This window comes from Strongylocentrotus purpuratus, unplaced genomic scaffold (assembly GCF_000002235.5).
Source record: "Strongylocentrotus purpuratus isolate Spur 01 unplaced genomic scaffold, Spur_5.0 spur5_scaffold_12, whole genome shotgun sequence".
NCBI lineage: Eukaryota > Metazoa > Echinodermata > Echinoidea > Camarodonta > Strongylocentrotidae > Strongylocentrotus > Strongylocentrotus purpuratus.
In genome coordinates this window covers 10,402,632-10,420,442 of record NW_022145597.1, presented here as the reverse complement: position 1 = coordinate 10,420,442, position 17,811 = coordinate 10,402,632, and the positions used below count along the sequence as shown (strand labels likewise).

Here is a 17,811-nt window from a genome sequence, read left to right as displayed (position 1 = left end):
AGGCTGCAGTAAGTGCCCGATCACAGCTTACCCAGCAGTTTAATATATTATTATAAAGACACAGAGGAGAATTAAGAGAGGAGTCGAAAGGGAGTAAGAGGTAAGCTATAATTGGTATTTCAATCACAGTTGTTATGTTTTTTTGTTGGTATTATTCTACTCGAGGGCCCCGTCTTGTAAGAAGTTGATATTAGGGACTTTTATATTGAGTGGACGAGAACACGACGAACGCCGACTGATCATGCGTGTCAACGCACTTAACTGCCCATGTTGACTAAAAATATTAAAAAAAATTAGATTGCACTCGACGATATACATGCATGCAGGAAGTAACACTATGAAAATCACGGACAAAGAAAGAGGACAAAATATACAGTTCCTCAATCTACCCTCAACAACTGAAGAACATCCCTTCACTGCTATTATGTAAAAATGTGTAGAACATGTTAATATGCATGTGACACCTGTTCTACACATTTTTACATAATAGCAGGGAAGGGATGTTCCTTTGTCTACCTGAGGAACTGTATAATTTTATGCGCACGCGGCATAATAGTACCTTGAGCATGTAAAGGCGCTAGATAAATACCATTATGTATGTTTGTATGTACTAGATTTAGGAAAATAAAGGTTAACGCGTTCTCGATCGCCGACTGAGACGACGTTACGCATGCGCAGTGCCTTAAAATGACGCCACACGTTGCAGTCAAAGCTGTCAACGTGCAAATCTAAAAGTCCCTATTAATCGCAATAGTTTATTTACGATTTAAATGAATCGTAACTATGTATGTCTATGAGAGATATATAACTATGAGACTGAAAACTTGCAATTGATTAAAAGACATGTGATTTCTTTGGATCAATCGCAACTTTATAAGACATGGTCCTGACGTGGAGATTTCAGTCATCCGAGTGGCAGAAGCGTTGGCAGCAGGTTACTCTGCTAAACAGGCTACTTATCCATGCGTATGCCACCCACAGACTAAAAGAGGGCTCGGTGTAAAAATATCAGAGGAAAAAATATCAGAGGTAAAAATGTCAGAGGTAAAAATGTCAGAGGTAAAAATGTCAGAGGAAAAATGTCAGAGGTAAAAATGTCAGAGGTAAAAATGTTTGAGGTAAAATATATTATAAAAAAGCATGTTACAGTTTGAATATTGGTAATTGTTGTATATTAGGCGTATTGCAAAGATGTAACGAAGGATTCTCTGCAGGCATTAATTTCAGCGCTCCTTTATTTTCTTCTTTCTTTATAAAAGTAGATATTCATTGATTTGAAAAACTAACTTTATTTATAATTGCAAAGTTGAAACTTTGATTCGACAAGGTTATCACAATTCAATGCTTGGAAACATTCGAAGTAATGATTATTATAAATAACAAAACGCTTAAATACAGCCCCGACATAGCACCTGCAGAGCTCTCCGAACGCTGCTGAGATGTGTGAGATCACAGTATGGACATGATTTGCACAAGCAGACGATGTTCAATGACATCTCACACATTTTCAGTGCCTGTGTTTTCATCTTCTCTTGAGTTCTTTCTCTTACTTCACTACCGTCAGGCTAAATGTATATTCCATTGCCTCACTCTAAACCCCGCACAGGGTTTTATTTTGATGACAAATGCAGCGATACAAAAAATAAAGGAATCTGTCGCTTGTAAACAAAATAAGACGCGGTATGTTCGGCTTTCAAGAGGGAACAAATGCCGTCCTTAATATCATTCCGGGGTTTTTTTCAATTTGAAAGTCTGGTTTCTTTGATTGTTAATTAACCTCTTTCCTGTGTATTTACAAGCCAAAGATATTAGTTATGAGAATCGGGTCATATCCCCTTTTGAATGGTTTGACATGCCATTACATTTTTATACACTAAACTCATTATAATTTGACAAATAATAGCTTTGCAATTATGTTCATTCTTTATGTGATGTCGTCTGCTTGGGCAGTATTGGTCCATATAGTGACGTCATTAAAATGTTGTTATTTTCCGGCGAATCTCTCGTATATCCCAGCTGCTATGGAGGTGGTTGTATTTGTATTTTTATAAATCACCCGATATGTAGTTGACCTAAAACTTGTACGAAGGCCATCTGTTAGCTTACCAGTTTTTAGTGATACATTAGTAGACATATTTGTGATTTTCTTTGAATTTCACCTTTAACTGTTATTTACCTTTCTGCCCGGAAAAGTGATTTTTTGCACGATTATTGCCGAGAGGAGACGGGGGGGGGGGGGTGTATCCTTCCTTTGGGGGCATAGTGACCCGGCTGCCTCTCCCTCATATGACATGCCTTTGTCTAAGCAAGTGATACTCAACACTGAGCAAACTTCTGGAAAAAAGAATGTCTAAAGTCGAGTAGTTTGGCCATGAATTATAGGCCGAGTTGTGGCTCGATGGTGTAATCATTAAATAAAAAGAAAAGTCATCACAGCCCCCCCCCCAACAAAAGGATATGATATCACGCTGTGAGTCCTCCGCCCGCCCCCCCCCCCTCCCCCTTCCCCCACTTCACGTTCCTTCTGAAGATTGATGGACATTTTTAACAGCGTGGCAATGACTACTACAAAATTTAATTTCCTACAAATGCATATTTCCAACAATTTCACTTTCGTTGATACAATTACAAAGCAGAAAGCCGCCCATGCATGTTCCATATAATGCTAACCGCACAAATACATTCAAGATAAGCCCGGCTTTGCAGAGGTTCTGTTTAAGCTACATCGTTTTATAATTATTAGCTGTGAGAGATCAAACTCTGAAATTGACAAATATTTATTCTTATCATTAATATAGTTTTACTGTACACATTTATAGGATCATGATACTGATTATATACATGACAATATTGTTTGAAGGATATTTGGGGCAGAATTTATAAAAGGTGTGCTGGCATACACTGTATACGACACTTTCCAGCAGGTACATATTCGTACAGGTCTATACACATTAAACAAAATGCATCATGAATTTGGCTGAAAGACAGTTGAAATTGGGGGACTTAAACTGTATTTCTCCCACGGTTCTTAATCACATACATGATTTTTTAATGTAAAGTTACACAGTGTTATGGTCGAAAGCCCATGACAAAATACCTGGGGTAGATATGTTTCAATGTTTACCACTTATAGGCCTACTATCTGACATTCTTCAAGCGAAGCTTTGTTATTGTTTGTTAAACTTTTGTAATAAAGTATTGATGAGGGGGACAAAGCATCCATGTCTTTGTAATAATGTTTTCTGGTCTTAACAGTCTTTGCTGGGATTGACATGAAGATGGGTCTAATTACTGAATTTGTGGAAATTCTGTGCGATCTCTATAACTGATTACCTGTTTTATCTCATTCAATCTTAATATTCTTTGTACTTAGGCCTACCTCCTCAAAACCAAATAAATATTAAAACATCAACCAATTTAAAATATCGAAAAATGAAAGAAACTAATATATGCAAACCTGGTTACAAAATATACATTTTCAAATTTATTTTCCACATTGTATTATCCTCAGGACATTTACGAAGTACAATACACAGTCATTTATAAAATATAATAGACTAACCCAATAGCTAACGTCTCGACATTATGTGTGATAAAGTGATGAGATATTATGACAGCACCAATGTTTACCCCTACATTTCTGTTTGTACAGTGTACCTGACATTTTAACTTCCGACATTTTTACCTCTCACATTTTTACCTCTAACATTTTCACCTGGCACCAGCAAGAGTGCATACACGGACCTTGTTCTCAATCTTAACTTGGTGCGTTACAATCAGATCGCCGTCTGGTTAACATGACTGTTGTCAGACAAATGCGTGGATTCGAGTCTGCAGAGTCCAGAGGAGACAAACAAGAATGCAAAAATGACCCCCCCCCCCCCCCCCCCCTCATTCCCCACTCGGGGAACGGAGGTCCGCATTCATGTTCACAAAAGGTCCCGTAAAGGGGTACTTTTCACGCAACAAAGTCCGGCTCGTAACACACACAAAATCGGCCCGTATTGGCTTTACACACCGGACTTTAATATGGGGGGGGGGGGGGGGGGGGTGTTTTCAAAGGGCGGGAACATATGATACGCGTACTCTAAATAACACTGAGTTGGGGGGGGGGGTGGATAACTATCGCCGTCTTATGTGTAATCAATAGAATGAATGAATGTAACCGCGCACTCCCCTCCGTTTTCGAAGCAGGTTCGGGTTCATGGGAAAACACTCGTTAACTAGGGGCTCCGAGTGTAGGAGAGTAACCTTGCCCACATTGCTACGATACAGTTCTCGCAAAGAGTATAGTTTAGAAGCAGGGGGTGTTTCACAAAGATCCTAAGTTGAACTTAACTCTAAGTTGGACTTAAAAATTATGGAAAGCTGTTAGCGTCATTGAAAATGTTTTTTAAAAGTTATTTTAAAAGGCATAAAATGTTGATTCAAATGATTCATATTTTCTATTATCAAGGAGATTTCATGTTCTTGATCTAAAAAAAACTTGAATTTTTGCCTTTGAATATATTTCGTTTTAAAGGGCTTTCACACCGGGCCTTGCGTAGAGTTGCGTAGAGTTGCGTAGAGTTGCGTAGCGACTACGCCGATTGTACGCAACCCTACGCCGATCGTACGCAACCCTACGCAACTGTACGCGGAGGGACGCAAATGGGTACGCGAGATGAACGCAAAAAATTAAACATGTTTAATTTTGTTCGCGTACCTTTGGCGTAGACTTTTTACGCAGAAACTACGCAACTGTACGCCAAGCCTACGCAACTGTACGCCAATCCTACGCAACTGTACGCCAAGCCTACGCAACAATACGCTACCCTACGCCAGTCCGACGAAGCATTAAAAACGTATAAAGATATTTTGTTGTATATACCTGGATGTAAACTTGGCAGGTATTGATCATTATTTTGAAGGGAAATGCTATTTTTATTTACATGTGTGCGTTCTCACATATTATTCTGTTCATGAAGAAATAGTGTTTCTATGACTTTATTTTGTATTCTTGCTTGTTATTCTGTGTACTACTACAAGAATTTTCAGACTGACATGTTTTGCTTGTTATGGTTTATTCAATTTGCGATGTTGACATCTCAGGCTGTTGATATAATAAACAGAGATAAGACTCACAAACTGATGCCTCTTGCGAAATGTTATTACGTTTTGTGGAAATCTGTATGTATTTGTGTCGGTTTGTTTGCTTGTGTGTACGTTTATGGCCTGTTTGTATGCTTGTAAAATAATTTTGTTTAATTGAAATGAGCAAAGAAATAATTTTGTCTCACTCTGTTAGTGAGATTGAGTGAGTGTGTATGTCAGAAGTAATAAATGACTAACATTTATATCATTACATTGTCACACACATATACGCTACGGACAAAGGACAACAGCTATCGTCTTCAAACTTTGAGGAAACTGTTATGGAATGATATTTACAAATGAGTGGAAAAAAGGGATATGGTCAACAAATATCAGACTTCTGTCCACATTTATTCACAAATCAAAATAAGCGCTCTTTTGTTGGCGTTTTGAGGTATCGGATCACATCACGTGACCTTGCAATGTACATCAACAGAAAGTTCATTTATTACCCTTGTGAATGAGTATAAAAATGTAGTACATCCACAAAAATGTCTGCATTTTTTGGAAATAATATGTTGAAAAAATTAACATTACTGCAAAATAGCCTCAGCAGTTGTTAATACCTACTAAAAAATTGAACATATAACGGTCAAAACCGTGTACCAAATGCCACTTTTGGCAACCCTACGCCAGGCCTACGCAAGTGTACGTAACCCTACGCCAGGCCTACGCAAGCGTACGTAACCCTACGCCAATTGCCTACGCCGTAGGTACGCGGTGCCTACGCACAGGGTACGTAACTATACGCAAGCCTACGCAAAACCTACGCAGGGACTACGCCGAAGCATCAATTTATTCATGAGTACGCAGCTTAACTTCGGCGTAGTCGGTACGCAACACTACGCAACTCTACGCAGATCCGGTGTGAAAGGGGCTTAAGGCTACAAATGGCTCCCTATAATTTTTAAGTCCAACTTAGAGTTAAGTTTGACTTGGAATCTTTGTGAAACACCCCCTGGTGTTTAGTTTGCCTGCATCCCCTGGTGTTTAGTTTGCCTGCATCAGGGGCGGAACCAGCCGGCGACGATGTCGGGGGGGGGGGGGGGAGAGGGGGCAATTAGTGAGAAATACTGAGCGGCCAATAAGATGGGAGGGGTAATGAGCATTTTGGGGGGGGGGACGGGGGGAGGGGGAGGGGTGAGGGGAGGGTAGAGAGCACAATTTTGCTTGTAAACTACGTCGAATATCTCTTTCAAATCGCATGTCACAATAACCAACCTGTGCACACACATAACGTGTAGGTAAACCATAGACGGGGTATTAAAATCAAATAAAGAACATAATGTTTAATAACATTATAGTACCACTTTGCTCTCCTAGAAACAAGACAATGGCTTCATCTGATCATTCGGATGATGGTGATGCTATCATGATGCTCAAGAGGACATCTTTAGAAGGCTATCCGATCAAAGATGCCTGCGGTAACCCTGAGTGTGTTGTCATGACAACCTTCAATGGGCGTGTCTACACTTGTGACCCGACAGGTGTTAGCCAACCGGAGAATTATGGTGAGAAATTGATGAATACTGAATGCTTAATGCAAAGAGTAAAAGGTTCACGGAGGCAATAGGTTTATTTTTTATTTTTTTCTCTCAGATTGTTGCATCAACAAGATCACAAAGTCACTCAAAAAATCAAGTCAAGAGCGATGATTTCTCTGTTCTATTCTCACTTGTGAATCAATTAATAATACATATAATAATGGCATAGGCCCAATATCAGGCTCAAGTTTAAAAGTGGTGTAGATTTTTTCTTTATTCCCAGGCAAGAAGAATTCTGAATTAGTACAGAGAATTAAATATCATGAGCATTGGGGGGGGGGGGGGGGGTGGGGAGGGTCACGAAAGTCCTGACTCTTGTGCTTTTCATAATTTTCGTACATTGAACGCGATCCTTTTATCCTTTTGTTTTGATAGCCATCCCCTTTGCCCCGTTGTTCTTTCTTTGTTTTTTGCTTGGAGGGAATTTGCCTTAAATCTGTATATAATTGCATTTGAATATTCCTTCTGTCAACTTTCTCTCCTACCAGTCGAGGTGATCTTCCCGACATCCGAAGAGGAGGATGAACCCGACGTTGACATCGTGAGCGTGTGCTGTGGTCGACATCGCTTCCTTGCCCTGTCGGCTAATGGTCTGGTCTACAGCTGGAGTAAGAACAATATCGGGCAGCTTGGTATTCGGAAAAAGAAAAAGAAAAAGAAACATCATAACCGGAGCCAGACAACGCAAGACTTCAAACCAAGGTCAGTGCTGGATCCAGGATTCAATGGCCGGAGGGTGGGTGGGGGGGGGGGTAGAGAGAGAGAAAGAGAGAGGGGGAGAGAGAGAGAGAGAGAGAGTGTGTGTAAATTATCATACATAAGCCTTCTTTGTGTATTTACTCCTAATTGTCTAAAAATAAATTTTCCTTGAGGCTGATCAGCCTATTATGCTAAACAAGTTTCCCAGTAGAGTCCAGTTATATCAGTCAATTAATATTATGTAACAGGTGCCTTTTATAGTATGCAATTGCCACCAGGGGGGGGGGGTTACAAATTGGAGCACATTTTCTTTTTCATGTTTGATGTTTTTTGGGTATACACTGAAATTTTTATTTCAAATAGTGATTGAAATTAGATCCTGGCATATAGGTCTATCATGTAAGCCAATGTAGGATTGACCGGGGAGGGGGCAGGGGGATTGGACACCTTTGCAACCCATGTAAAAGACCTCTGGGTTCGCGACTATAGTTGCTTTCTTCCCCTCTCTGCATGGTTGCCCATTTACCATACGTGCAAGTTTGCACAGAACAATAGGCTCCCATAACAATTATTAGTTGTGTCAGTTAGTTTAAAGAATACTTGACTAGTACTAGATCAAAACAAAATGTACATAATATAGAGCAGATTTTGACCTTCTTTATAATATTTAGATTTCTCCGTACCCTTGTGAGATTGTAGTAAATTTCACTTATAAATCAGGAAATAAGTTTGGCAGCCTATACATCTCTCGCAACTTATTGATTGATTGTACTTTAAGTTTTAATTTGAAGTTTTAGAAGTTTTCATTTTGTCAATTACATTTCATTTAAAAGTAGACAAACTTTGATGATTAGATATCTACAGATAAATCTGTGTCAAGTAATATTTCATATTTTTGTTTATTCAACCAATTTTCAAAGTTTAAATTTAGATTGGTCTTCAGGTCAGAGTATTCTACTAACAGTATTTCAGATCAGAGCCATCTATATGCAGAGTTTTGCCAATTTGGTTTCACTGAGTCACATCATGGTGTATATTCTTTTGTTCTGTGCTTGCCCAACAAAGCAAGTAGTCGCCATACTGTGTCCAACTCGTACCGGGCGGGCCAAACTCTGTGTATAGATGGCTCTGCTTCATATTGACGTATACAGCCATCTGCTGCTCACAATGTCCCGAATCGACAGCCATGTCTCACAACTACACGACAGGAACCGGAAATCGCTCTATGTATGCTCCACCGAAAGATGGCGCAATTTAAAATACATTACAGTAGTGGTAGCGATGGCGGTTAAAATATCCTACCTTTAATTATTTCAACAACATGCATGCTTTCAGATTGATCGAAGAACTCTCAAACTATGACGTCATCCAGATTGCGTGTGGAGACGACCATTCACTTGCACTCACTAGAGGTAATCAGTTTTTCTTTTCCAGTCAGACACAACTTCGGAAAACCGCTGACACGCAAATAATGCGAAAACATCGAATAACGTACAATATACATATGTGTCAAATAAACCGAAAGTCGATACACGATTCGTTGTACCGCGTTCTTGCTTAATCCTTGTCTGAATTTAGTTTCCCCGAAAATTTAAACCTCTGATTTCTTTTGCTGATATTTCGGGAAGGTGAAAGTTCGATAAGTTTTCCCGGCCAACCGCCATTATACATCTCACCGACTTCAAACTTCTGCATTAATATAGTACACGAGGATCGATCAAGAATACCGACACAGCTGACCTGGCACAGCAGCATATCTATGCGTATCTTTCTTACTCCCTCCGTCGATTAGACGACACCACCCAAGAATCCCCTTTTTGTTTTACTCCCATCCCTCCTCTCTCAGGCTCTTACCCATACCTCCCCTCTTTCTTCGCTCTTTCATCCCCCGTCTCTTTTGTTTCCCTTTTCTCTTTTTTTTCTTCTTTTTTCTTTTCCCCTTTTCTTTCTTTTCAATATTCCTTTATTTTCGTTTTTTTCGTTTTTTTCCTTCTTTCCCTTTTTTTCTCTCGTTTTTGTTTCCCTCCCCCTTTTCTCATTTTCCCGACGGCAGCGCAATGCTACCGACAATATCCTGACAGCCCCCCCCCTCCCCCCCCCCCCACACACACACCCCCCTTTAGCTGCGCCCCTGGACATAGTCACACAAAGTGGGTAAGATGAACATTGCATGTTGAACCTTTTCGAGAACTATTGCAAAGCAAAACTCTACCAAACTCGTCCAGAGGACGAGTACGTATAAACGTCGGTCTATATATCCACCACAAGACCAAAGGTCATAGCTCATTACATTTTTTTTTTAATGAAAAAAATACCTAATTATATATATGCGAACTGAAAATGTGGTTTTCATTCAATAACGTAAATAATTTAGTTAAGCATGTACGTAAAAAGTCAAAGGCATGAAATATGCAACAACAACAATTATAGGCCATTTGTACCCGGCGAGGGGATGTTACGCTTTGCGTTGAATTTTTTTTGTTGGTCAAACTATTCGTCCTTTTCTTGATATAAAGTGTAATTTAACACTTTGTGTATGAGTGTGCGAGTGTAGTGTGTGTGTTATAAAGATGGAACTGTTTTTACTGCCTCTTTGCTAGATCGGCGGCTGTTTTCATGGGGTTGCAATCTTCATGGTCAGCTAGGTGTGAAGACCAAGGAGCAAGCGAAACCCTTTGAAATCGAAGGTCTTTGGGGAATCCCATTGCAGCACATTGCCGCTGGCGGCGCTCACTCCGTTGCTCTTTCCACTACCGGATCAATCTTTGTGTGGGGCAGTAACACGCATGGGCAGTTGGGATTACAGCAGTTAGATGGTAAGCGACAGTGATTTCTAATATTACATCTTTGTTCCGAATTACTTCAAGACACGGCTTCAAGCAAGCAAGTAACACACGAACATGAAAAAGACAAAAAACAAACGAGGAACAAGAAAGTGGTATTAAAGAAAGAAGGTAAAAATAATTTGTAACGGTCAATATTTTTTGGAAAGCATGAAGCGAGAACCGGGTAATACGTAAAGGCATTGGATACCACATTGCATGGTGGATAAGAACACGGTTAAGTATCGCATTATTAATATATATTTTTAACGGGATTAGGGTTTTGACGTAACCCATCCTCCACCCCTCCACACCCCCCCCCCCACCTTTGGATACACCCTTGATACCAAGAGGTATAATGTGTGTCTTTCCATTTACCTAAGTCACACTGTCTTATCTTTAAACCATCTTCTTTAGATGTGAAGCTACCGGTCAAGTTGGGTTCCTTATCACAAGGCAATGTCAAGGCTGTCTCGTGCGGAATGCACCATACAAGCTTCCTTCAACAGGTAGGAACACGTTTAATTCATAGAGGTGTAGTAGATTAGTAATTTAAATAATGGACTGGAGATTCGAAGGTAACGGGTTCGATCCCCGGTATGACACTAACTTACACACTTAAGCAAGGCATTTAATCTGCATTGCTTCTCCCCACCCAGTTGTTCAATTGGTATCTGGAAGGACGCGAACTATTATTACTATTATCATGATCATTATCATTATCATATAAATGGGATAGGCTTTCCATGTAGTGATTTATATTTGTTGGTATACATTTTTTCAGCAGTGTCATGATTATTGTACATTTATACAAATGATCACAACTTACTTGAAAAACTACCTATTTTTGGTTACTCTTTGATTTACTCCTCATATAAGTGGAACCAGTCGCAGATGAAAGATAATCCTTCTTACTGCTCATATACTTTACACTTGTTTACTTCGTAAAGTGAGATCATTCCATGCTAATATTTCATTATCAAAATATGAGCTTGAAATAATAGGTCCCTGTCGAAGCTTAACAAGATAAAATGCCGATGTAGCGATCCCGAGGCAGGTAGAACGACCAGTGAATGTACTCTTGCAAACTTTGGCGCTCATTCTATAGTTATTTTCGACTCCGTGCCAGCCTGAATTAAACACTTTGGTTGATTTTCGTTTCTCTGCACGATTTACACACGTGCAATTTTGTACAAAACAATAGGCACCAATCGATGGAAGGACGGATATATGCAACACAATGGATTTTCAAAATTAAAACTTTCTGTTGTTGATTACCTCCATGACAATCGTTTTCTTTAAAAACCAGTACAGATTAATCTTGCACTAAAAACATTTAACTAATCTTGCAGCCTATAGTATATATATCCCATGATAAATACAATGAGACGCATGGATATAAATTTATGTGGAATTAAAGAAAAAAGGGCAATCCAACTCTTGCTATAAGTTCAATTGTATGAAAGCAGCAAAATAGGTCTAACAGAATGGTGAAGGTTTAAAATAAAGCGGACCAATACTAACAACAACAAGTTATGAATGTTAGTAATATGAGATTTTTAAATCTTGAATTGGCACTGAATTTTTACGTTGATGCGAATAACTCTACCGTTCGACGTGTACAAAAATATCGTAAATTGAAGTTTTCTCCTAAATATCTCTCCCTTAAAGGCTTTACTCAATGTACACTGTTGGTCATAGTGGTGGAATAATTCTTTTTACCCCAATTTATTGAATGATTTTGACAATGAAGCAATCATTTTCAGTGTAAGAACAAATTGGAGTTGTGAAAAGCCCATACATACACTGATTTCAACATTTGGATATTCACAACTTTCTTATGTTTTGTCCGATTTCATTCAATAATGCCACCCGTCTACTTTACATATTTCCCTTTTTTTCTCCAAAATAGTTTGCTATCAAGGCTTGATATTCATGTAATATCATTTTCAGCCTCTACCCCCCGTAGATGTTGACCATTCAAATGCCTGATATAGTTTTAGTGAGGATATTTCAGGTCTTCCAATAAATATATATATTGAATTGAATTGAATTTATTTATTCACCACCATTGAAAACATTAAAACAAAAGATAAATGTACAATTACAATGTCAATATAACATGATTTATTTTTAAAAAATACATGTTCTACAGCGATATACATGTGCATTATGACAAATATAAAGTAAACTTTGCTTCAAGAGTGAAAAAATATATGACTATTTACAATAACTTTGTGATCGATGGTGGTGATCGAGTCAAAAATAGCACATGTGCTAGTCGAGTCTGACTCTAGTTATCTAACGCCTACAATAAAGTTAATTGAAAAATACATGATGGCTTTCCAATCTTATAAATAAGATTTGTGTATAATATTAAAATGAGACTGGTTACTATATACAACTATATAGTTACAAGGTTATGATTCGTGGTTTTCACTTAAGAGTAATTTTGTAAATTTTTTACGAAAAGAGGTTCAAGATCTCTCAATTCTTAGATCATATATAAAGTACTGTTTTGCGATTAGTCCTCTTGGACTATATATTTTTTTTAGATCTCGTGATTTCTTTTCCGTAGAATGGCCAGCTGTTGGTATATGGTATGGGTGTAGACAGGCGCTCGTGTGAGTCTGATGAATGGGGCGAGTCTGAACTGAGAGCTGGACGACCCAAACGATTCCGCACGTTCTCTTTCCTGCAATCAACCAGGTATGCATTCATGTATTTTGTTGTTATTATTTATTGATTTGTTCGTTTGTTTAGTTGTTGTTATATTCTTCTATAGCTTTTCAAAGTATTGATTAATTTATTTTTTCCCCACAAAATTAGCATAAAAGTCCCGTTTTGTATGGCAAACTGATTGTCGGTGGCCTCTTAATCTGTTGATACTTTTAAAACTAGTAGATGAAACACTGTAATAATGATTCTGCATTATTGTCCACAATAGCTACCATTAGAGACTTCCATTGATTGAAATCGGTGGCTGACTAAACGACTAAAGTAAGCAAACAATTAACCTTGTCTCTGTGCTTACCAAAGATTTCACAGGATTCTATCGTAGTAATCTTGTGGTATTTTTTCTTGGAGGAAGACCCTCAGTTTCCAAACTATTTCAAAATATACTAAAAATGAGTCAACATAAAGGAGATGAAATAGTTCAATGATACTCTTGTGTTAATCCACCACTGAAGACAAAAAGTATATATCGCAACACACCTTCGACTTCTATATCTTACCGTTAACTGCAGTCGATGTACATATGCAGTTGATGATGTCACCCACGGCATCTTCGTTCTTGATCACGATAAGGTCCAAGAGGGTGGAGGTTTACAGCTTGAACCCCTTGAAGGAAGTTCGATGATTGACGTGTTTGAACCTGAATCGTCCACTGATTGGCCACCCGGTCGTTACGCCTTTGACCCAAAGGTTTGGGAACCATCAAGGCCTGTAGAGGACTACGAACGTATCGAAAAGTTCGGAGAAGGAACCCACAGAGACGATGTCGCTGACACCAATACAATGGTCAGAGAGACAGAGCAGCAGGAGAGAACAGTCACAGACAGCAACCATGGTGATTCAGATGGTTGTACGAATGAAGCTCAAGACACCACAGAGCATGATTCCATAAACGATCGAGGATTTGGTGGATTTTATGAAGACTGCAATGAAGATTTTTTCGACTGCAGTAGCAGCATTGATGACGCATACAGTGATGATGATTCCTTTGTGACTTGCGATGAGGATTATATCAGTATTTCCTGTGATGCTTTTCATGATGATCCGGGAGTTAGATGTTCGCACATTGATGAGCAAGAGGACATGTCAAGGAACCATACATATTCAGTTGAAACGTCACCTGAGCCCCATAGTAAGTCTTTCGACGAATACAGACAATCAACAAAGGACAACGAGGGAGCAACTACGGACATGGATAGAACAGCAACTGAACTTCACTCCCGACAGTCGGGAAGTAATATCTCTAAGTCCAACACTTGCTCAGAAGAGAGGATTGTGATACTTTCATCTGATGCTGCAACACATCCTGCGGTTTATTTGACCCTAGGCACCGCAGATACTGCTGAAGAGGGTGTTTCTGTGATGAATGAGCCCGCATTACATATTGAACACCCGGTTCCTTTTGAGGACGGCATCACTGATCTTTCTGCTACATTGGATGCAATTTCGGTCACCAACGACCATGCCTGCCCTGCGAGAGAAACGTTGGAAGATGTATCTGGCGAAGCTGATGTTGGTCAGGAGAACAATCAAAGGCCACCAAGAACCTGGCGCCGACTGTGCGCTGGACAGGAAAAAATCTTTATCATAGAGCAGGACGAACCGATGGTATGTGTACTTCAAGTTGTATGTGGTGGCTTTTGTTGTTGTTGTTGTAGCTCCTGTTTCCTGACAACCCAAAAAGGAGGAAGACAACCTTGAAATTATTTGGTCATGTTTAAGGCGTCCTAAATATGATTTACGAATTGATTTTTTTTTCTCAAATAGAAAAATATTATTTCATAATTTCAATAATACATTTTGGGCTAGTTGTTTAAAATTACATTTTGTCCAAAGATAATACATTTTACCTGACATGAATTATTCAATAATAATCTAATTTGCTGGTCATGATGTCTTTTTAGTTGTTATACCATTTTGAATATGAGCGGGTATTCATTCCAAGCTTCTTCTTTTCTCTAAACCACAGAGGAAAGATGTTCAAATTACAATTAACCCTGGAAAGGAGATCGATACACTATCTGCCGAACTGCTGCAGAGTTTAAGTGACGTGGGAGGAGACATCACTGAAGAGGACGCCTTATTCCAATATGCAAGCATGGTGTTCTCATCTCCTGCTTGCCTAAATGCATCCTTTCGCCAAACAGGGTAATGATGATATTTTAGAAGTAACATCATTTCACAGGCACACATCTCGTTTTAGTATCTTTATTTATCAGTATTGCTTTATGATGGGTGGATTGGGTTCCCTCCCAACCGCCACAGCGTAGCTTACCTTTTGATTATACATGTTCCGAATGGATTTGTATCTTTAATTTACTACGCTCGAACTTAATTTTTTTAAATCAACCAAAAGCAAAATCACTAGCCTAAAAATTTTGCCCTACCTCGTATAATGGGCGACAATCCGAACATTATTTCTATATAGGCGACAATAAACGGTATTGAAATCTCTGTTAAATTGATTTCTTGAAAATATTTGACTTCGCATTTTAATATTTCTACTCTATATATTCAGACCAAACGAAGTCAATGGTCTTAATGTTGATCTAAAAGCAGCAAGAAGGGCTTACGAAGTGATAAGCAAGAACGAAAAACTCCTAAAAAAGGTAAACCTGATGATATTTTTACACTTTACCTAATAATTCATCATTATATTTATATAATTTGTAACCATATAAATTGTTATCGAACTACAAGCTAATCATATTTTCCATTTTTCTCTATTTTTGATGAGAACAGAATTTATTTATCGAACGAAAAAATATGTATTTATCAAGAAAACACACGTTTCCTAGGAAGAGATACGGATAAACTGTTTTGGGTAAACTCAACAGAGGAAGTAAATGAAACACCACGATTCCTAAAACTTTTGTTTTGTGTTAATTACTTTTAATTATTTGATTTTCTTGTCCGGAAAAAATGTTTTAATTTGCTGTAAAGATCAAATGGAACTTTTGAAAACGCTACCAAAGGTAACAACAAATTAACAATTACAATACAACGTTACTATACGCCATGCTACAAATTTCAAAACATCAGTTATGTCATCTTTTGGACACAATTATGCCATATCTTTACCAGTAATTAAATTCTACAAATAATTTCATTTCCACAGCTCTCCGATGTGATCTCTGTTGATCTGTGTAACATCGTACCTCAGTCAATACTCCACGTCGAAGCTCTTCGGTTCATCTTTGTTTTGATGGAATGTCCTGTCTTCAGTAACCCTCACCGCCCCTGGGGGCGCCGTGCCCTTGCCGCTGCAGACAGGTTGATGGGGCTCCTTTACTCTGCATCGAAGGCCGGAGAAAACAAGGCCAATTCAGCAACACCTGGTAAACAGTCAGAAACAACTTCGAGAAAACCGAGCAAACGATATCGGGGAAAAGAATGCAAAGTCAAGCTTTTGTAAATTTATTTAATTTTCTTAATGCTATGGGCTTATTATCTTAAAAATTCATAAATGATTAATCATTTATCAAATTCGTTCGAACTTGCAAAAAACATGTAAAATATGAATATCAAAAGCAAGATTTTACAAATTGAACTCGATAGAGTTTCATATTTGCTTTTCGTACGTACTGCCCCTAATGATAAATAGCACTATGTCCACTTTGAGGTATTCGTTGTTGTCCAAGTAGGGTTTTTCGAAGTTGTTTCTGATTGATAATTACCATTGAAGACATTTTGTGCATGGGATGTTTAGCAAATACAAAGCAATGCAACATATTTAATCTGTATTCTATGTCCATTTGCCACTTTGTAGCTCGTTGGTGGAAGTTCGAACCGATGTCATTTCAGCGTACAGTTACGGCTTACCGACTGTCCCTCACAACCCTATTCAAACACCGAGGACTACTGGAGAAGGAACTGGACAACTTTCGGAGCAACCTGACAGTTCTCAGCTACTTGAATGAGGTGAGAAAGTTACTACTATTTGAACCAGTTATATGGGTTTTTACAGTGGTACGAAACTTGCTCCTGCGACAATTGCTATGAGTTAATTTCCTACACTAACCGAATTCCGAACTTCAACCCTCGACCCTACACTATATCTAACAGCAATGCTAATCATAAACCCTCTATAACGCCGATATGCAGCCCTAAACCCAACCCTTTACCTCTTACGAGATAAAACCCTGAACAATTATCGAAGGAGCAAATGTTGGGTCACTGTTAGTATAATTATCGGAAGGTCCTAACCTCGCTTGCAGGCACGCATACAGAGTTGGTACTCTTAAAGGTCGTTTGGCTGATGTACGCAGCAAAAAATGAAATAAAAATCAAGCAAAATTAAAGAATCAAAATAAAGCACTGGGATACAAACAATTATAAACACTTGCATACAGGTCCACGCCAACACACATCCATCTCTGAACACATCCAGACCCACCAATTCATACACCCAACACCCACACGGACACAGACACACTCACATATTTGGCGTGACATACAAGTTTAATCCTACTCTAATTTGCTTTTGGAAATTAAGATCTCACAGGTGGTAAGGCTGGGGTCTAAATACTCCCATCACCCTCTCCTCATATTCCTCAGACAAGGTCCGATCTTGAAAGAAAGAAGTAATGGATTCGCGATTTTTAAACTCGTGCCCTTTTTCCTTCCACAAGTTCCCATTTTCCTTTGCAATAAGTGTCCATTGTCCGTTATCTTTAAGTACCCCTTTTCAGGTACGAGAAGTGCCTTTTTTACTTCCGATAAATGCCCCCTTCGCCTCTGATAATTGCCCTAATAAAATCTGAGAGATGCCCCTTTTACTTTGACAACTAGTGCCGTTTTCTTTCTAATAAGTGCGCATTTCCCTTTTAATAACTACCCCTATTAAAAAAAAAGCTCGTTAAGTACACGACACGTGC

General features: G+C 38.8%; 1 protein-coding gene across 1 annotated transcript; it reads left to right on the top strand.

Moving 5' to 3' along the window:
• The first annotated feature begins 6,462 nt into the window (after positions 1-6,462).
• LOC105440956 lies at positions 6,463-16,349 on the top strand. The gene is made up of 10 exons (XM_030982610.1): positions 6,463-6,644; positions 7,166-7,379; positions 8,712-8,788; positions 9,977-10,192; positions 10,616-10,707; positions 12,777-12,907; positions 13,447-14,542; positions 14,904-15,082; positions 15,453-15,543; positions 16,053-16,349. Exons 1-10 carry the CDS (start codon positions 6,467-6,469, stop codon positions 16,347-16,349), a joined length of 2,571 nt encoding a protein of 856 aa, XP_030838470.1. The 5' UTR covers positions 6,463-6,466.
• The last annotated feature ends 1,462 nt before the right edge of the window (positions 16,350-17,811 follow it).